General features: G+C 32.2%; 1 protein-coding gene and 1 long non-coding RNA gene across 5 annotated transcripts; both read right to left on the bottom strand.

Annotated features, from left to right (window-relative positions):
- Positions 1-1,924: 1,924 nt before the first annotated feature.
- LOC118061650 (uncharacterized) lies at positions 1,925-11,553 on the bottom strand. 3 transcript variants are annotated; one of them, XR_012170001.1, is made up of 4 exons: positions 11,336-11,553; positions 10,469-10,707; positions 8,715-9,394; positions 1,925-2,410 (listed from the first exon to the last, which is right to left on the bottom strand). It is a non-coding gene; the product is annotated as an uncharacterized lncRNA (long non-coding RNA). The 3 variants fall into 3 exon arrangements; XR_004689604.2 differs by lacking the exon at positions 8,715-9,394 and having other exon boundaries at positions 10,619-10,707; positions 11,336-11,503; XR_012170002.1 differs by lacking the exon at positions 8,715-9,394 and having other exon boundaries at positions 10,619-10,707; positions 11,224-11,336.
- A 5,743-nt stretch (positions 11,554-17,296) lies between these two features.
- LOC118061651 (heat stress transcription factor A-7a) lies at positions 17,297-20,128 on the bottom strand. 2 transcript variants are annotated; one of them, XR_004689605.2, is made up of 3 exons: positions 19,314-20,128; positions 17,638-18,782; positions 17,297-17,535 (listed from the first exon to the last, which is right to left on the bottom strand). XR_004689605.2 is itself a non-coding variant. In XM_035075159.2 (2 exons), the coding sequence occupies exons 1-2, from the start codon at positions 19,623-19,625 to the stop codon at positions 18,015-18,017; spliced, it is 1,080 nt and encodes a 359-aa protein (XP_034931050.1). In that variant the 5' UTR covers positions 19,626-20,128; the 3' UTR covers positions 17,297-18,014. The 2 variants fall into 2 exon arrangements, 1 of the variants encoding a protein (XP_034931050.1); XM_035075159.2 differs by having other exon boundaries at positions 17,297-18,782.
- Between the last annotated feature and the right edge of the window lie 1,182 nt (positions 20,129-21,310).

The raw sequence follows: 21,310 nt of genomic DNA, 5'->3' as shown, positions 1-21,310 counted from the left end.
GTATATAGGTACGGACGATTCAGTTTCATGGGGGCATGACGAGAATCTCAGGCCCAAAATCCACAGACGGCCCAAGATGACAGCAACAAGGGAGGGACCAAGAAGGAGCAGCGGGCCCTACTCTAGGGACACATGATGACCTCACGAGAAAGGTTTTAAGTCACGAGAACTTAAGTTTGGATCCACCCTCAGCCTCGATACACGTGTCAGACTCACGTGCTTACAAGACTATCATGTTGTCACATAACCAAACTAAGTGCCGATAGCAATTGACTTTCAGCTAATGATATTAATTTCTGGTCGCCAGGCAATTTCCAAAATTGCATCAAACACAACAATACACCATCTACATGGTGGGTTCTTATTTTTAAAAAAAAGATCATTGGATTCGATGCTTATTGATATTCAAAATCAATACAATTAATTTTTATATATATATAGTTTAGGATTGTAATTTAAGATTTGAAAAAACACAATTTATTCTTGAGAAATTGAGATTTCGATTTAAAGGTTTGAGATTTGAAAAAAAAAAACTATTTTTTTAATGTGATTTAGTGTTGTCCATAGCAGCTTCGAAATTCTCTATTCGACTTGTAAAAAGGGTTTACGTCGTGCATGATATTGAAGTATTAACATAGAAAAATCAAAGTCATCCTAAGAATTGGAAATTAATTCACCTCACGAGACAAGAGGGTCATGATGCCATGTCGTGTCATGTATCCACGAAAGAAGATTTGAGAGGACGAACAGAAAAAATCATATGGATTTTTTGAATTTCTGGATTCGCTCGTAAAGGCATTAATTATTTGATCCCCCATCTTCTACACCTTTATCACCATCGAATAGGAGGAGGAGCCTTTTCAAAGTCCCTGAGCTGAGTATACACTTGCAGGATTTTTAGCAGGGACAGTAGAGTGGGTCCGTGATAGCTCCTATACTAGCATCACTGTGATTATGAGAGATCTCCTTCCTCTCAATTTTGGGTCAATGCACCAGTAGAAAGGAAGACAAGGACCGAGTTTGGATTATCTAGTTTGAATGTTATATTTAAATCTTGCAGGTCACGGATGAGAAAAACGAAGACCTAAAGAGCAGGACCACGGAACCATAGAATGGTATCCTAATAATTTTGATGACGTGATTTGGAGTTTTTGGCTGTTTTCGGCCACTTTCCTTCTTAATTACTTGATTGGCGTTATTTGCTATTTAGTCGGCTAAAGACTACTGGATCACTGGTCAGCGCTCAGTGCCCAGATTCATGAACTAGATTTGCAGGCAGCAGCTTCTCTCTAAGATTTTCCAGTCCTCAGGAATTTCAAGGAAATTGCAACGGTCTTCTAGACAGTAGAGATCAGAGTTCTTTGTTGTGTTTTTTTAATTTTCAGCTCAACAGGGGTCCGAGAAAGTGAGACCCGGAATTTCAGCACTCTGGGTTTTTAATGGTGGAGCATGAAACATGCTTCGACAGCATGTACACAAGCTGCTGCCCGACAACTTTTGACCTAACAATTCATTACCGCCAAACAAAAATAAAATGGAATTCAAACACTGCTGTTTTACCTAGTTCTGAAGGGCGATGGACTATAAAAATTTGCCTCTTCAAGAACAGTCGGTAACATTCTGAGAGACCAAACTCGAGATGATAGTCGTAATTCTGTCTCTCAATTGGGGAACCATGTCTAATCAAATTAGAATGTAGGAGATTCACTAAGAGATGGAAATTTTATGTTGTTTCTGTGCCTTTATCGAAGCCTAAACTTCCGACTGCGAGCAGGATTTTTGAAGAACAAAAGGTTGGTTTCTGCCCCGGAACTTCCCTCCGAATATTTGCTGTATCCGAACCAAAAAGTTATTTAATTGGTTACTAGATCATATAAAACGTCACTCTTTATCCTGCTATTATGCATTTTCCACTGCAACCAGATGAAGACAAGCATCGATAAATCATAAAAAGACGTGGAACAAACTTGCTACAGGAAGCGAGGTGATGGCTGATGAGACCTCCAAAAACAAGTTTGATGATGATACAAGAGATCGCACTTTCTGATTAACTCCTCTTTGACCTGTTCAGTCGTCTGAAACGCCTAAAATGCACACAGAGACTATAGGGATCCCCCCCCACCCCAAAAAAATAAAAAAAATAAAAACGATAATAGGATGCATCTACCGAATGTATGATTTTGATTGATTTTGGTAGCTCAGATAAAAGTCTTGTGGCATGCCCAGACCCTAGGAATCGAAGCACACTGTGCAACACATTAGGTGTCAGTAACCATCATGACCTGCAAGCCAAAGCAGCAGCTTTTCATACAACTCATCACCAAAGTTGCTGCGACGGGGATGCTAAATCATCTTCCCTTCAGGTGTGTGCAATGGAAGGTCCATGCAGACTAGTAAAGTCCCCAAAACTCTGCAAGTACAACATAAACAAGACAATCAAAATCAGCAAACTCTGGAGACTCGAGTAAACGATGAGACTTGAATTCTTTGACTAAAACCTTTAAGCTAAGTATTAGCCTGCTATTAAAGTTGAGTAGGCGGGACAGGACACTGCTATCACTCAATAGCATCAAAATGCTCTAGCAAAGAAAAAAACATTTGCAATTTTAGATTCTCTGTAACCTCTTTGGATGCTTCTGCAATAAATCGGTGAGGACAAACTTGAAACTGTTTACCTTGTCACAAGACAACAGAGAAACCTCTATAAGCATTGCTTCCTAAACGGCCATCTAAAAGTTCAAAACATTTGTCTGTTTCAGTCAGTCACCCAATCCAATGAATACTTTCCATGGAGCAAGAACTTTTATTTGCTATGCAATCTCCCCATGCACTCAACTCACCAAACAGAAACCAAATCAAACTCCTATTTGGAAATGGACTATGCATGAAAAATTAGATCATCAATCCGACACTGCCTCATTGAAAAGTCATTTTTTAATGAATGACTACTCTCAAGTTTTCCAACTTGCATCTATGAGATGGTTGGAACTCGCAAGACCAAAGCTTTCATCAAAGATTTATGTGTGGCATACAAGTGCAGAGAGACAGTTCACAGGAGAATCAGCCAGGAGCCAAAAAAGTGGTTGGCCTAAGGCTGTCCAGTGTCCAACAATTGTAACACGCATGCTTGGATTGCCAACTGGCATCAATCGTCATGTGCTTCAGTTGACCCTTCTGTTCCTGATGAGTCCATGACTCCTCAAGTAGTAGCTTCAATTATTAAATAGTCACTTGGCAGGGTATCTCATGCCACTCAATTTTCTGTTCCTCTTACTCTGCTTCAAGATCAATGTAGTTACATTACAATCCCCGTATTTTTAATGCAGCAAAATTCTTAAATTTCTATGAAATATAGTGTTTAAACTTTTTCCAGCCAAAAACCAGCTTCATTGGACCACTTTTGAAGGTATTGTTAAAGTAAGCAATATATTTTGATTAGCTACCCTGTGGAATATATTATGGAAATGAATACTCAAACATACATATTTTTTAAGGACATGACAGTGAAACATGATTAAGATAACGTTTCAATTAGTATGAATATCCAATCATGTTGATGCAGAACAATGAATAAAAAAATTAAAGCAGGAAAGAAAGAAAAAAGCTATTAAAGAAAGAAGCTAAGAATTAAAAGCAGAGAATGGAAAAAAAAAAGCCAGAAAAGAAAATAATGGGGATTGGAAAAGTCTGCATCTCCGTAAGTTTTATTCAATTCATCAAAAATTGTCTTACAAACTGAAAGAAAAACATATAAATAACATAAACATCCAACTATTGGTCTTAACCCATTAATTAAAATTGTCTAACATAAATAACCCAAATAAATAAAATAAAACAATGAATAGGCTCAGTCTCCCAACCAAAAAATGACAAGTTAGGTCATCATATGCCATCCTCGTCCATATACTCGTGTAATTTATTGTGTGGGTCTGGTGTCCCCACCACATGTCCTGATAAATCATATGGATCTGACAGAATATCAAGTTTTATGCATCACATATTTGATTGATTACAATTTGAAATTTTAACTTATACAAGCCCAAAGTCATTTCATATTTTAAATTTTTAAAGTTTATATCATAAAACCAGTTCATTGAAGAAGTAGAACTAAACAAAGTTATTCCCTAACTTCTTCCTCATATGTTAATGTCTTAACAGGATAAACTAACCAAACCATCCTGGTGAAGAATCTACTACTTTTGTACATTGTATGTCACTCAACTAGTTAGATTTTGAGCTCAAATTACCCGACCAATATTGATAAGATTAGAATCATTAAATCTTCAACTTTAATTTATAAAGCCAATAATTATGTTAACAATATACCATTGCAGTTGAAAAAGGTCTAAAATGAAGTGGTGTAGAGCATGGATAAAAGCTAGAGTTTCAAACTCTAAGATTACATACCTAAACTATAAAAGAATTTAGAGAAAACTTGTTAGTGTTTTATTAAGAGTCTGAATAGTCTGAATTTGATGATCTCTCACGTTAGAGTAACCAGGAAGGTTGTTCTTTGCTCAAAACATTAGCAACTCTATTCTGATATCAATTAACGGGGCATATAGCGTGAATAAAACTAAGGTTTTCAAGCTTTAAAGTTACAAACCTAAGCTATAGAAAAATTTAGAGAAAACTCTAAGGTTTTATAAAAAAATCTAAATAGTTTTAATCCAATGATCTCTCTTCTTAGAGTAATCAAGAATGTTGCACTTCTACTTGAAACATCAACAACTCTATTTTGAACTTCAACCTTATATATAATTTTGATTAGAAACCGTTGTAAGTAAGTGATTGCATGCAAGTTATTACTTATTCTCCTTCAATTATGTAAAAATTCTAACACCTTATGGTCAGAATACAACATAAACTCCTTACCAATCAAATAATGCTCCCACTTCTTAAGAATTCAAAAAACAACATAGAACTTAACCACTTTAATCTAGCATCACTCAACTTCTCATTAAAAAATGTCATGGGTATCTTCTCTAAGGATAAAACTCCACCAATCCCGACACCACAGGCATCACATTCTACCTCATACAGTTTATCAAAATCAGAAAATGTAAAAACCAGAGCTTTGCTTAATTTTTCTTTGATTAAAGCAAAGCTCTTTACTATCTTTTCTCCCCAATCAAATCTCTTTTTTCATGCATTTAGTAATAGGTGCCATAATATTACTGAAATTTTGGTTGAATCATCGATGAAAATTAGCTAGCCTCTAGAAACTACGAACCTACTAAGTGTTTTAGGGGCTAACCAATCTCTAATAGCCCGAACTTTCTCCTCATCAACATGTATGTCATCTACACTGGCAATAAAACCTAAAAACAGTTGCTCATCAATCATAAAACTATACTTCAGATTCATATAAATTATTTTCCAGCAACACCTCAGGCACCTTCCTCAAGTGTCCCACATGATCAATCCCAAATCTACTATAAATCAAAATATCATCAAAATAAACAACCACAAATTTGTTTATAAAAAGACGTAGAACCTAATTAATCACCCTCATAAAAGTGATTAGTGTGTTAGAAAGCCCAAAAAGCATAACCAATCACTCATACAATCCCTCCTTCCACTCGTCACCTGGCCAAATCTGAATTTGATGGTAACAACTCCTCAAGTCAATCTTTGTAAAAATCGATGCTTAATGTAATTGATCAAGCATGTCATCTATCCAAAAAATCAAAAACTTATATCTCATGGTTATTTTGTTGATGGTGTGACTGTCCACACATATGCACCAACTGCCATCCTTCTTTAGAGTCAATAATGTTGTAACAATACAAGGATTTGAACTCTCTTGAATCCTTTCTCAACAGCTTTTCTACCTTCTCCTTTAATATATCACCCTTATTGACTCATTTGATAATGTTAGATTTGGAATACTAGCTTCCGACACCAAATCAATTTGATGTTGAATGTCTCGCATTGATGATAATCTCCCCAAACTCAACAAGTAAAAGTTCAATTGCTTCAACAATGTCTGCTCATTTCTCTTTTGCTTGTTCATCCACCAATGCCTTCACAATCAATGCATGAATCTGCCCCAGTGCACGAATCTGCCTAGTTTCTTGTACCTCTGCATGAATCTCAAGCTTTAAACTGGTTATTGTAAGGAACGCCTTCCCCTATTTCAGAAGCTTTAAGGTTGGATTCTCCCTTTAAAGGTACAAGAGTATAATTTAAACCATTCTACCTAATCTTATACAAATTACCTCTGCCCGGGTGTTTAGCATTCAGATCATATTGTCAATCCTTATCGAAGATTAAACTACAAGCATTCATATCTACCACATCACAATACATCCCATCCTTATACTTTCCGATGGAAAAAGGGTACTCTACATCATTGGTTTACCCTTCTCTCTTTTACTAAATCCACTCATTCTTGTAAGGTTCAGGATGAGGTTCTAGTGTTAACTTAAATTTATCAGCAGTAAGTCTACCAATAATATTTTCACAGCTTCCATTATCAATATTAAGTCAAACAAGTTTTTATTTAAGGTACAACAGGTCCTTAAAAATCTTTGGTGTTGGCAGCATCTTCTAACCACATAATTTTCTCTAATCATCATCATCATGCTTATACAAATTTTCTTTATCACCCCTATTAGGTTTACATAACTCACCCTCATCGTCGAAGGCTTCTGGCCCATACTGCCTTTTGATTAGATTGACTGATTTTTGTCTCATACAATCACATGAACGATGTCTTGGTTCTCCACATTTAAAGCATTTGGCTATCATGGCTTGGCATGGTGACTATTTGGTTTGTTCATTTCAACTTGTTTTCCTAAAGTCTTGTCAAAACTAGTAATATTGGGCCTCATTGGAGTTGGCCTTGATGGTTGCCCTGTCTTCCCTTTTTTAGTAAGACCGAATCTACTTGTCTCATTTTACAGCCTCTTAGAAGGATCAGGCCTGTCAAATCTATTACTGCTACAAACCCTCTTTTTCATTAGCATCTTAGCCTTTAACACAATATTCCTCGCCATAAAGAGTGTAAACAACATTTATACTCCGATCTTAACTTGAATTGTTGGTTTTCACCCTCTCATAAACCTTCCAGCCTATTGATTCTCTATCTAGTGGAGCTTGTTACATTCTGTTAGCCTTTTAAATTCAATTATATACTCATTGACAAATTTATTACCTTGTGAACAATCTCGGTACCGCTAGAACAAATATTGCTCATAGTCAAGAGGAAAGAATCTCTCATTTAACAACCGCCTTATACATGTCTATGACGTAATATGTTGTCTTTCTTCTTTTAAATATGTATATGTCTGACTCTGACATTTCCACCAAAAAGAAGCTCCACCCTTTAAGTTATATGCGAACAATTTCACTATCTTATCTTCCGAGAAACCCGAGTACTTTTTAGCCCTATCACATTCAGCAACCCAATCAAGAAACCCTTCTATGTCCAAATATCCGTTAAATGTTGATATTTTTATCTTGATGCTAAAATCAATGTGTTTGTTATAGTGGTTTGTCTTTAAATGCTAAAGTCCTATGACCCCATCAAATGTATCCTCCAACACCCTCTATATGGATAACTAGTTGTCTAGGTGGATCTTCAAAAATAGGTCTAGGATTTAGCTTGTCTCAAGGTAAGTTTCCAGGTAAATTTTTCTTCTCTTCATGATCCTTGTTTGTATTACCCATTAGTCAAGCTAGATCTACTATGGTTTGCTCCAAATTAGACTTTTGTTCTCAACTATCAAGTTTTTGCTTTTGGGCCTGTGCAACACCTGAGAGGCCTCCACTCTTGCATGGTAAAGTGGGTTGCTATCATCTTCGTCCATCAAAGAAACTCACCTGTTATGATACCAATTGACGCAATGTATAGAATGGATAAAAGCTAGGTTCTCAACCGCTAAGGTTATAGACCTAAACTATAGATAAATTTAAAAAAAAAAAATCTCTATAATTTTATTAAAAGTTTGAATAATAAACTTGATCTTAAAATAAATTAGATATTCTTATTTATATTAATCCTAAAACTTTTTATAGGAAATGATTTATAATTAAAACTAAACCTTTTATAAGAAATTATTTCTAATTAAAACTTATATAATTAACAGAATCTATCTAGCATTAGGATACCTAAAAAGTAAAATACTAATTAAAAATAAATAATTAAAATCCAAAATTAACTAAAAAAATAATTAAAACATCAACTTCGGGTTGCATATCAAATGCTTTTGGGTTTCTTCTCAAACTTTTTTTCAAGTTTGGTCTTGTTTATTTAATTCATAAATATAGTTGCAACACACTACTAGTCATAAAAGAATAGCTAAGAACTCAGTGGCTACTATCTTGACATTTTAAATCAATGAGAAGCCTAAGGATGACAATCACTTATGGAGGTTTACATCTCGGCATATGGCAGAACTAGGAAAACCTTGTTTTTCTTTTCAGAAAATAATTATGAGCTACATGTAATTTTTTTGGCACACTATATTGTTGAGAGTACAGCTGATCTAAAGAACTTTGAAATTTCTTAGATGGAAGGTTTATTGATCATGGAAACTACTCACATAAAGGTCATATGGTACACACCCGTTTGTAACAGAAGCAAATGGGGCACCTAACATAAAAAGGGTGTCTCTTACATATGGGAGAAGCAATAAGGCACTCGAACTTGTAAATTGAAGCAACAAGACTAATCTTTGAACTACAGTTTTAGCTTTCATCTGACTTACCATGTCCTCTAAGCATTGCAGGTAACGAAATGTTGAATCATCTTTTGTTCAGGCATATGCTTACATGAGGTCCAAAGTAGACCGGTGAAAACCTCAAAATTCTGCTAGTCCAGCATAAACCAGCAAAAACAGAGTAAGCCACTTTTGGATTCATTATCAAAATGATGACGATGGCATTTGATGCTATTTTACTTTCTCTCATAGGGTACAAAATCTATCTAACTGCTTGTTACAAGACTATCAAAAAGTTTCATGTGAATATATTCTAATGGTTGTTGCCATGGAGCAAACACCATTATTTTCCATACAGCATGCTATCACTGCTTAATTCAATTCAATTAAGTCTCAATCCAAACTAGATGGAGTTGACTACATGGCTTCTCCTCCAACAAATTCTGTTATGGGCTAGACTTTCTGTAAGTTAATGTGTTAACATACCGCAATGCTATCACTGCACCCCGCATAATTTTTGGTATCCTCACGTGCCGCCTCAAATTTTTCAATTTGATTACTCTTCTCCACTGGTGGATCCATGGGTCAACACTAAGTACAGTTAAACCATTTCAAACAATCTGTGTTATCTTGTCCGTAGTGGTATCACAGGCACTTTACTGCTGATGTACTCATTTATTTATACATTCCTTGTTGATGGTGAGTAAAAGACTTCTCAAAAGGAGACACTGAAACGAAAAATTTCCAAAAAGAAATTGCAAATGTACACTTGTGAAGATAAATGTGTGTATGTGCGTGCATCCATGATAGAATCCAGCAACTAACAAGAAAAGCAGGTAGTTGTGACAAAATTTGACATGATTCAACCTAGGGTCAGTAGCCATCAATTTGGACGGCCTATTACATGATAAGAATGCCAACTGGCACTAATGTTTTATTGACTCTTCTGGTTAGTGATGTGTCCATGTCAAGGCAAGGGCAATCTTTGTGAAAGATTAGCTCTTAAAAATAAATAGTTACTGCATGAGTTATCTTAGTCCACTTGCTCCTAATTTTACTGAATCTATAGTCCATATGATCCATACTTTTTTATGAATTAAGCAGAGATTCTTCTGGTTTTCACCAGCAAAAAACTTACATCATCAATTTTTTCTTAGTGAAACTATAACAGTGTGAGATGCATTACAGTTTTACAAGGATATATCAAAATACAATATATTATTCAGGACATGGGAGCTAAATATGCAATTGATGCTGTTCTCAGCTTATATCCGTGCAAGTGTGCAACCATGTCTTTATAAGAAAACATGATTTTTTCCTTTATAGTAACTTAAACTAGGTTTTGAAGCTTGGATTTTTAACAAGGTCATTCGATTTCATTGTTTCTACTTCTTAAGATAATTCTTATGTTGATTTGGACAACAGAAGATGGAGGTGAATCAACTAGTAACTTCTTCCCTAACAACTACTTCATTATGTTGATGCCTTACCGTAAAGAAAGAGAATTGAAACATTCTTTCGAGCATGTTACATTGTATCTTCCATAATGCCACCCACAAAATTTTTGGAAACTCAAGAAATCGCGACAAAGATGACACAATCAACCAATATCAAGACAAATCTTATTGATAAGAAAAGAATCATTTTATTAACTTGAAGAAGTATCTTCATGATGCAAATCATCGTGTTAGACAACAATATAAAAGGAAAGGTGATAGCACGCAGTCATAAAAGTTTTTCAAACTTTTTCCATGTAAATGATAACTAACTTCTTCTTGCTATTGAATCACAAGATGACTTACTACTACTTGATATCAAAATTGACAGCCATTTTATCTCTGTATTACTCTCTGGGACAGGTGCATTCCTCCCTTATCAAAGAAAAAAGTCATTTTCTCACTTCAAGACAGCACTCAATAATGGCAGGAATAAGAATAATTAAAATATTTTACCCTTTCACCACAAAGCTTCCTCTCGGAAGCCCTCCAACAAAGGATTCATGCTTTCTGTAGAATTTCTTCTGTGTTCACCTCACATAGAACTGGGACAAGGAATTTCTGTCAGCTTATCTAGAAGTAAAACATCGTAGGGCCACAGTTTGAACAAACACAAGAAAAGTACAGATGATTGTGAAGCATGCTAATGGCCATAACGTGCCATTAAAATAAGTCAAACAAGAAAAAAAGTTTAAAATAATTACGAAATCAGCATTACAATGTTCAGCGTCGATGGTATTCTCAGACAAAGACAGATGGTATAAATTCATGGTTTCATAACTTGCATCAAATGGTATAAATTCCTAATTTTTAAATGTCTCATAAGTTTTGAATAGAAAATCCATTTGCATAGCGTAAAATTAATAATTTGGAAAATTTCCCAATTCCTGATGACTGCATCAACGCACTCACAATAAACCTAACAAGTAATAGTGAATAATCCCAAAAAAATGACCAATTCAACAGAAATAAATAAATTAACAGATTAAATTAGATTAAACAAATAGATCATCAGCATCATTATTTCTGTCATCAGTATTAACTGAGATGAAAATAACTACAAATGCAAAGAGATTTTGAAGCTGCTGCAATATATGGATGGGATTGAGCTTATAGAAAGGAGATTATAGGAGATTAATTACGCTAATCAAGTAAAAGAATAGCATTAATTACCAGTTATTGGTGGTAATAACGGTCAGTTTCTGCAGAAGTTTGACTGGGTAAGCAGACTTTTGTTCGCTTTGAAACGACATCTGCGTTCTGTACTAGAGAATTATTTTTATTTTTTTTTGTAAGCGGACTGCTTACGAACACAGGCTCCCTGCAATTTTGACAATAGTTAGCCCAGCCCACGAACAAGCGCCCGGCAGCCGGCACTATTCACAAGAGCATTGAAACGGACAGGTGCTTTTTCACGGTAGTGTGAAGCCATTTTGCTAGCTGTATCTAAGAGGATCAGTTATTTTTTAAATCAAATTTTATTTAAAAATATATTAAAATAAAATTTTTTATATTTTAAAATTTATTTTTGATATTAATACATCAAAATAATTTTAAAATATTAAAAAATATTAATTTAAATAAAAAAATTAGATTCTTTTTTTCAAAAATATTTTAAAAACACAGAAATAAACAAGTCCTAACTATTGCTAAACCGAATTTTTTTATATGAGATTTTGCACGCCGTCACTATGTTCGACTATATTGTTCAAAAAATCATTTAGAAATATAATAACGGTTATTTTTTAAAATATTTTTTACTCAGAAATATATTAAAATAATATTTTTTATTTAAAAAAAATTATTTTTAAAATAAACATATCAAACAATATAAAAACTTAAAATAATTAATTTTAAACAAGAAAAAAATCAAATTGTGCCCAACATAAATATCAAATCGAGGCTTAAGACACTGATTGAAATCTAATAATTTTTATTTTTTGCCTAATTATATATGAAGATTGATTTAGTTAGTTAACTAGTTTTTTTTTGTTTTTTATATTGGTTTAATTACCAATTACTTTTCAAATGTTAATTTCATAAAAGCTAAAATAATTTGTTTTTTTATTTATTTTACATGCAATAGTTCATATCAAGGTAGTTTTAACAAAACATATATTTATTTTAAATTTATTTTTTTAAAATCATAATTAAAAATATTTTTTTATTACAATCACATAAGTTACCATGAATATCAAAAAATATATTAAGACAACATTTGTTTTTGTAGTGGTTTCATGCTTTTGAGAAAATTTAAATTATTTTGTTTGTTTTAAATTGATTTTTTTTATATTTTAAATTATTTTAGTATGTAGATATTAAAAATAAATTTTAAAAAATAAAAAATATTATTATAATATATTTTTAAATAAAAAAAATAATTTAAAAAATAATTAGACTGTAGTATAATCATCACCTATACCCACAGTGCAGCTTTTTTAAAAGCGATCCTCTTTTATTGTAATTTTGACAATTTTGGTTCTTGGCGGTGCAGCTGTCTTTTTTTTCTCTTTATTAATAGAAGATCTAAATTTTTAGATACACTAGGGAAAAAAAAAAAAAAAAAAAAAAGCCTTTCGCTTTCTCTTTCCCTGGATCTCAGGCCACCTAGAACCGGAGACCTTCTGGTGGAAATTGCAAGTCTTGATCATTGAGTTGGACATTTAGGGTATGTTTGGAAATACTGGTTAATGTGTATTTTTAAGAGATTTAAATCTTTTTTATTAAAAATTAATTTTTATATATATTTTTAATTTTTTAATGTACTGATCTTAAAAAATATTTTTAAAAATAAAAAAATATTATTTTAATATATTTTAACATAAAAAATACTTTAAAAAATAAACGCTACTACATTTCTAAATAAAATCTTAAACAAGGATAGCAACAGATAAGGTTGGAGTGGGTTTTTTATACACTGTGTGATATTTGGTAAAAAAAATATTATATGACAATAAGAAAACCAACATAATAATTTTACATATTTTTAATTAACAATAATAATTAATTATTATTATTGTCATATATACATAGTTTAAAAAATAAACATTAATTATAAACTAAAGTTAGAAAGTTAATGTTTAATTTTAATAGAGCAAATTTTAGTTAAAAAATAAAGATTATATGATTAGATTATATATATATATAATATATATATCATAGTATCACACCGGGCAAACATTTCGCCTGCTTCTACACCTGCCCCGCTTTAAATGCTGATAAAATTAAGTAAGAATACAATGCAGCAAGATTTTGGGTCTGCACTCTATTGCGGTCTTTATATTTATATTTATATTTATTTTTTTTATTGATAAAAAAAAATGTTCAAGCAATGTTTTAAAAAAAATAAGACTATACTATAGACCTAATAAATGAAAAAACAGCAAAAAAACTTAGAATAATAACTTAGATTATTTTGAAATTATCAAAAAATCATATGAAAAAATGAATAAAAAAAAAAAGTTAAGCCTAATCATTAATAATATATATATGATGAATGATTAAATTTAAAAATCACAAACTTAAAAAAATATAAAAAAATAATACACCAAGTAAACATAAACAAACCTTCTAAACCTGAACCAGGATCCAAAACTCGCAACTCATTGAATTCTAGATTGGATTGAATTAAAAAAACTTGATTTTCAATCAATTTAATAGTAATTAGCCAAAGTATATTCAAGAAAGAACAAGAAGGTAAAAATGCTAGGAAAAACCTTTGTTATTTTTTAAATTAGTGAAGAATCTTAAAAAAAAAATAACAAAGCTCGGTCTATGAACTAATAAATATTGAAGGACAAAACTTAAAAAATTATAACTTCAAAAAATTTAAAAATAAAAAAAGCGAACCTAACCTTAGAAACCTGAAGTTAATCTCTAAAACACAAAACTCATTAAAAAGCTCAATTTCCAAACAAACTAAAATAAAATTATAAAATCAAAAAAATATTAATTTAAAAAAATTATCAAAACACCCATAAATGATAGTTTTGTTAATTTTGAATACATGAGTGATTAAGTAATTTAACCTTAATAAAAAATTGTAAAAGACATTAAAGCCCATGGGCTTAAGCCATCATTTTTTTTTTTCCCTATGCATTTAAGTAATTTGACTTTTTTAAAAAAATTAAAAAGAATAATCCATCCCTAAATATATTATAAAATGACATTAAATCATGGTAAAAAAACCATCAAGCTCTCGATTCACAACTTAATGTTTTTTCAAGTCAAGGACATATTTGTCATGACATTATTTTATTGAATAGTTTTCACTAGTTTGCATTGCAGGATAGTTGAGTCAAAACAATTTTAATATGAAAAATATTTAAACGTTGTTAATGTTTGTTAAAGTAACTTTTTTTTTAAACCATGTGAGGATTGACTCGAATGTAACCCAAATAAATTGAATGAGTTTAAAAGCAACCCGAATGACTAGTAAAATCATAGTTTAACTCGAAATAAATATTAAAATGATATTTTTTATAAATATTGAGACGATAATATTTTGATTTATTTGGATTAATACAGGTTAATTTATCATTTTGCATGTCGAGCCATGAGACTATAACAACTTCATGAAAATCAAATCAAAATAAATTATGAAGTTTAATTTCTAACAAACCTAATATTGAAGAATGAAATTGAAAAAAAAACACAATTAAAAAAATGACTCGAGTTAACTTGTCAAATTGCCATCCTAGATCATAAAGCCGAAATAACCCAATAGTAAGAAAATTGAAATAAATTATGAAAGTTAATGCTCAACCAACCCAATGTTTAAAAGATTAAATTTTTAAAAAATCGATTAAAAATGACAAAAAAATTGATACAAGTCAACTTGAGCTAACTTGTCAAACTTCATTACTCAAGTCATGAAATGAGGATAATTTCATAGAAAATAAACTTAAACATGTCACGAAGTCAAATTCTCAATCAATCTAATATTAAATGATAGAAATGAGAATTTTTTTAAAAAAAAAAAATTAAATCAACTAAGTTAACTCGTCAAACTTGTGTTCGAGTTTTGAGATTGAGATAGCCTTGTAAAAAAAATTAAAAAAAATTATGAAGTTTAATTTCCAATAACCTAATATCGAAAGATAAAATTAAAATTGAAAAACAAAACATAAATTATCAAAAAGAAGAAGACAAGGTTGAATGAAAAAAAAAAATTATAATAAATGATGTGTGAGGAGGGGTACAATAAAACCCTCTTCTTTTTCTAGATTCTTGTTAGTGATAAAAATTATCATATAGATCATGTAAAATTATCTAGGACATGACTCTTAATTATTTACCATCAATACATTGTGTGGGTCTAAGTTGATTGTTTTTAAAATTATTATTTTTTTTCCAAGTATTGCTATTGTATTTTCAAGAAGGAAAAAAATAAATCGTTTAGAGACTGGTTCAGTATGGCATAATCAACTTGATAAGTTCAAAGATAGCTTGGAAAAATAGAGAAAAAAACAAACAAACATAATTTGACTAAAAATACTTTAAGATGACATCCTATTGAAAAAAAAAATCAAGATCACCATATTGAATTGATGTAAGGTCAACTCAAGTTAATATGTAAAATTTACAATTCGAGCTTATGAGTCCATGTGATAACCTCATAAAAAAATTATATTAAAACTCAATTCTTAACAAACTCAATGTTAAAGATTAAAATTTTTTTTTTAAAAAAAGACAAAATAACTTGTCAAACCTAGATCATGAGACCGATATAATCCATTAAAAAACAAATCAAAATAAATTATGAAACTTAATTATCAAAATCATATATTAAAAGATAAAATTAAAAAAAAAATCAATTAAAAATGAAACAAAAATAAACCCGAGTTAACCTATTAAGGCTACTAACTCTAGGGTCATAAAAATTGAACAATCCTAATAAAAATAAACTAAAATAAATGATGTAGTTTAATTTGAAATAAATTTAATGTTAAATGATTGGTTTTAAAAAAAATTAATGTTACAACAAACAATACTTTGGGAGAAAAATAACAATGATTTTCTTTTATCAATTAATTCTCGTTAATAACAATAATTAATAACTTGAGTAGACTTAGCAACCTATAATAACTCTTGTGTCCAGATTTTATGTCAATTCCACGACGTGGGGTTACAAGTCAGGATCATAAATACTGAAACTGGATTTTTTTTTTTTCTACTAGCTTTTATTTTGGGGTGAACATGTTTTTGTTTTTAAATGTATTTTAAAAATATTTTTAGTTTTAAAAAATATTAAATTATTAATATTATTTTAAAAATAATAATTGATATTTTTTAGTATTTATATTAATTTTGATGTACTAATATAAAAAAAATTAATATATTTTAAATAAAAAAAATTATTTTAAAAAAGAATATTACACTATAATTTCAAACAAATAACTTTTATCTAGAGGGACGGTGATCATTGTTGCTCTAACCTTGTTTAAGAAAGCGCTTGAAACAACATTTTTAAATAAATTAATTGAATTTTTTAATTATATTAATATTAAAAATAATTTTTTTAATATATTGTTAAATAAAACATCTTTAAAAAAAAAAATCGATAACATGGTGCCGAAAAGCATGCCAATAATTTTTTTTATTTTTTAATAAATTATTTTTGATATTAATACATCCATACTTACAGATTTCACAACAAACGCGCTGGGAATTGCAAAATTCAAACCCACACATAAGACTTTTCACGAGCTCCGTTAATTTCTTTCCAACCCCTCTTACCTCTTTTTTCCTCCTTTCCAGCAATTGAAAGTTTGAAACGTTAATCCTGGAAAGTCTGTTCAAGAGGGTCATGGATTACTAGAGCCATTATTTTCCTTCCTTCATTTTTGTTCTGCGCAAACTTCCCAAGGTCCATATAACAACAAACCAGATAAATTACGAGCTCGTCGTATAGAAAGCTAAGATCAATGGAGTCGGGTGTCCAAAAGAGACCTGTGAAAATGATTTTGCACTATCGTTCAAAACCATTTCAAGGACAGCACCACGATCGGCCACAAAAGTGCCACCACGAACACATTTGCTTGTTATTGGCCATGAAATGCGATGCATTATCAACACTGCCGCTTGGACCGTGGTAGCACCTCCGCCATTGAAAATGAGAGATCAAGAACGAAATTGCAGAGGCATTGAAAAACATCTATAAATGGTACAAATGTAACATCAAGAATTTCATCACCGACCGAGTCTCTCTTCCCCTTGCATAAAGAACAAGGCAAATCAAGAAAAAGAAAGGAAAAAAAAATCAAGCCGACGCCGTTAACTACCAAATCGGTTATTTGAATCCAAAAGCACCTAGTTGTGGTTTCTTGCAACTTGCAGCAACATCTTGTCGAAATCAACAGCATCTCAACAGTCTACATTTATTCGAGGACAAGGAAAATTACAGGAAGCTGTTAACTGATGAATCAAATGCATAATTCAAAGATTAGTTGCGAGTGAAAAAAATATCTAGTAACCTTTGAGACAAATCATGACAAGGACTACGAGACTCTGCCCAGGCACTGCTGCAACCTAACCAAGATGGAGAAAATAAGAAGAAGGGATGTACAAAATGGAGAAATTGACAGCAAAATGAAAATACAAGGGTTAGAAACACCAGAAACAAGATAGTTTCCACTGGTAAGTACGGCTTGGTAGTTCCCCTATCCTGTCAATAGCAAGAAATGCAGGTGAAGATTATAGCCTAATGGCATCCAATGACACAAATTAGACTGTCAACTAGCAATATGACCATGGAAACCTGCTACCACAATGAAATGATCATTGAGGGAATTAAGTGGTGGTGGTGGTGGTGATGATGATGGTCAGCGATGCAGAAAACTGTTCAGTTTCACTACTTAGGACTTGAACCCAGATAACCCAAGCGCTCGGCTAATATATTGACATCATCTTCATCTCCTCCAGTACTCTCATTTAACAGTTCTTCCCAAAATCCCTCATCAAGTTCTCTATCTTTACTTTCTGGTGTCTCTAGCTCTTCTACTCCATCCTCTTGCTCTCTCCTTGCCCTACCATACCCTTGCATTTCCAATGCAAGTGCTTCTAGCTCTGACACTTCAAATTCAAGGTCTCCAGACTCTAAAGGCTCTGCCTTGATGGGGTTTGCACTTCCACCAATATGGCTCGATTCACCACCACGACGACCACTACCACCTCTACTAGATACTTGATCAATAGGCCGCCTTCTCTTTTTAGTCATTGCTTCCTCAAGCTCTTTCCTTTTCTCCTTCTGCTGAGCTAACTGCTGTAAAAAGGCTGGATTTTGCATTGCTCTAGCTAAGAATTGCATCATTTGCTGCTGCTTTTGCTCTATCGCTTGTAGCCTTTGCTCCATAGCTTGTATATAAGATCTAGCATTCTGTTGCTGCTGTCTAAGTTTCACTAATTCCATCATTAAAACCTGCTTGTCACGTTTCAAGCGATCGATTTCTCCATCTAATCCAAAACGGCCAACTTCAACGCAAGCATCTGGAGCTTGCTGTTGAGTAAGAGGCTGAGAGGGTGCCTTTCTTCTCTTTATATTCCTTAAGAGATGCTTTTGACCGCTCAGAAATCCTTCATTGGCAAACTCCCATCTATCTGGATCAATCTTTCTAAAACCCTATAAAAAAAAATCCAGAGCCATCATCATTCCCATCAACAAAATTACATCTCAACACAGACTCAAGAAAATTACTTGAGAATTTCCAGTGTGACAGGCAGTGTACAATGAAGAAATTCCTGCATTACAGGAATAGAGCAATCGAACTCTGAAAACAGAATGCAGAATTTTTAACTTCTGCTTTTTTTGTAGCAAGTACAGGTCCCCCATCCAGACAGGACTATTGGAGGGGGAAGGGGGGACAGAAGAAGATAAACTTCAACTACAGTGGAAAATAAAGTAACAATAGATTATGGATCCCACAAAAAAAAAAATTTTGCTAAAACACTGGTTATTTCCATGAACATTCTTCTCACTAGCACTGTTATTTGGGTATGATAAAATTTATTATTTTGAGGTACCAAGAACCCAGGTTGAAAAATGCCATAAAAATATTAAAACTGCTTATTTCAATAAAATGGACTGTTGAAATAGATAGATTTTTTTTTTAAAAAAAAAAAGTAAGATTGAGCTCAGTATCAAGATACTTACATAAGTATTGAGCTGCCTGACAAAGCTGGAAAAATTATTATGTTTGAAGTATCTAGGAAGGAGATTTGTGGAGAACGAATGAGGATCCCAGGCAACAAAGCTAGAACCTCCTCTGTTCCAAGAAACTATGTGATTGGTCGTTGGGTCATCTACCATGTCAAAAGTCTTAGTCAGGAATGGTGGTGGTCCTGTATCATGTAAGCCTTCCCTTGGCTGCGGTGGCAGCATAACTGGTGGGGGCTCATCACCGCCGGACGGCGGCGATGAACTTGATCCTGCATACTCTTGCTTCACAGTGAAAAATGGATTCATGATTGCAATTTGATTCACCGATTCGGTTCTTATGTTAGCTTGATGATAAAAATTTACATGCTCCAGTGTCGGTTCAAGATTGATGATAGAACTGGCTACGGTCAAAATTGAAGCCCTGGATGATGGGGATTTTTTTTTTGAAAAAAAAAAAAAATGAACACTAGCAAAGAAAAAGATCAAGAAAGAAAGAGGAGTAACGGGTTTGATTGAACTAAAATAAGAAAAAATAAATAAATTTTGGTCAAGAAAAAGAGAGGAGGCTGCTGCTGGGTTTGAGCTAGAAAGAGAACTGAAAGCAGAGTCATGGAAAGAACGGTTTCAGATAAATAGATGAGAAAATTGTGATGAAAAAGGAGGGCACAGCTGCAATGGATATTTTTTTTAGGGGTGAAAACAGCAACAGCGTTTCTTTGTTTTGGGAAAGGAAAGGTCGTTTATGTCGTTACAAAGTTGGTAGATACCTGTAGCCAGAGAAGCAGTGTCGAAAGAGATAAATAATGGTAATGAAGCTAGTTATAAAAATCATTTGGAAAGTTCTAGAGTTCTTGGGTGCTGAATATATTTTTAAAAAATAAAAAAAATCTAGACCCTTTCTTCATTTGGCAAAGGGTGGGGGAGAGAGTGGTCCTCTGGGAAACTTCTGGAACTTGCAAGGGTCAGCACTGCGGACGGGATGGTGGAGGTGTGGTTTGGGGCCCATTGTGTCTAAAGTAAAATACGTAGTGGTTTTTGTTTGGCATCTAGATTTCAATAGCTTTATGAGATTTGATTGGAGGAGCGTGGTGATTTTATTTACCCTGCCAATAATTGGCTGACGTCATTGAAAATCACTGCAGATTTAACCATAATCACAAAAATACGCTACCCATGGAAAATATAGATTTGTAACTTGGCTAATAAAAAGTAATTCTATTCGTATTCCAATTAATTGGTAAAATTTATATTTTATATCATGAAATTTAAATAACTTGATATAAAAAAAATTATAAAGCTATTTTTTTAAAAAAAAATCTTATTTAAAATAAATTGAAAAAACAACTTTGAGAATTTTAGATGACTAAACATGAAAATTAAAAAGAGGAAAGATAAAATAAAAAAAAATATAAAAAAGAGCTTCTAAAGTCTATCCAAATGTTTGTTTGGGACATGCTCCAATAAAAAATAAAAAGGTCGTTGAGAGAATTTGAATGCCATCTTAAAAGCCACTGTTTGTTTTTTAAGCAATGTTGTATAAGTCACTCGAACATCGTCGCCACCCTTCACATGTTAGCAGCTTTTTTTAAAATATTATTTAAATAATGAAAGTATAAATCTTCCCTTAGTCCCACCTAACAATAACAAACATAAAAGAGGTTAAAATGAAGAAAATGACATTTGACCAAAGGTAAGGCTTCTTTTACCTCAAGGATATCTCAATAATTACATCGTGCATTTGAAAATGAAAAGAAAAAAATGCCCCTAGATATCAAGCCTAATTTTTTTGATACCAAGGGTATTTTTTGCATTTTCACTACCCTTGTCAGCTAAGCTAGATTTTCATGTTATGGAAGTAAAACAATACTTTTACTATTACAATCCACAATACATACGAATGTAAAATTACAACAATGCGCACAGTGTATTTTATCCTTTGTTTTTAGTGTGTTTTATTGTAATCATTAGATAAAAAAAAAAAAAAAAAAGAA

This window comes from Populus alba, chromosome 5 (assembly GCF_005239225.2).
Source record: "Populus alba chromosome 5, ASM523922v2, whole genome shotgun sequence".
NCBI lineage: Eukaryota > Viridiplantae > Streptophyta > Magnoliopsida > Malpighiales > Salicaceae > Populus > Populus alba.
Note: the sequence above shows the minus strand (reverse complement) of the source record. Positions and strands in the feature narration are given on the sequence as shown.

Bases quoted from the DNA above. Each gene is read 5' to 3' on its own strand.
- LOC118061651 (XM_035075159.2), bottom strand. From the start codon at position 19,625: ATGAATCCATTTTTCACTGTGAAGCAAGAGTATGCAGGATCAAGTTCA. The intron at 18,783-19,313 runs GTAAGTATCTTG...TTTTTTTTATAG, and splicing joins TCAGGCAGCTCAATACTTAT to GGTTTTAGAAAGATTGATCC.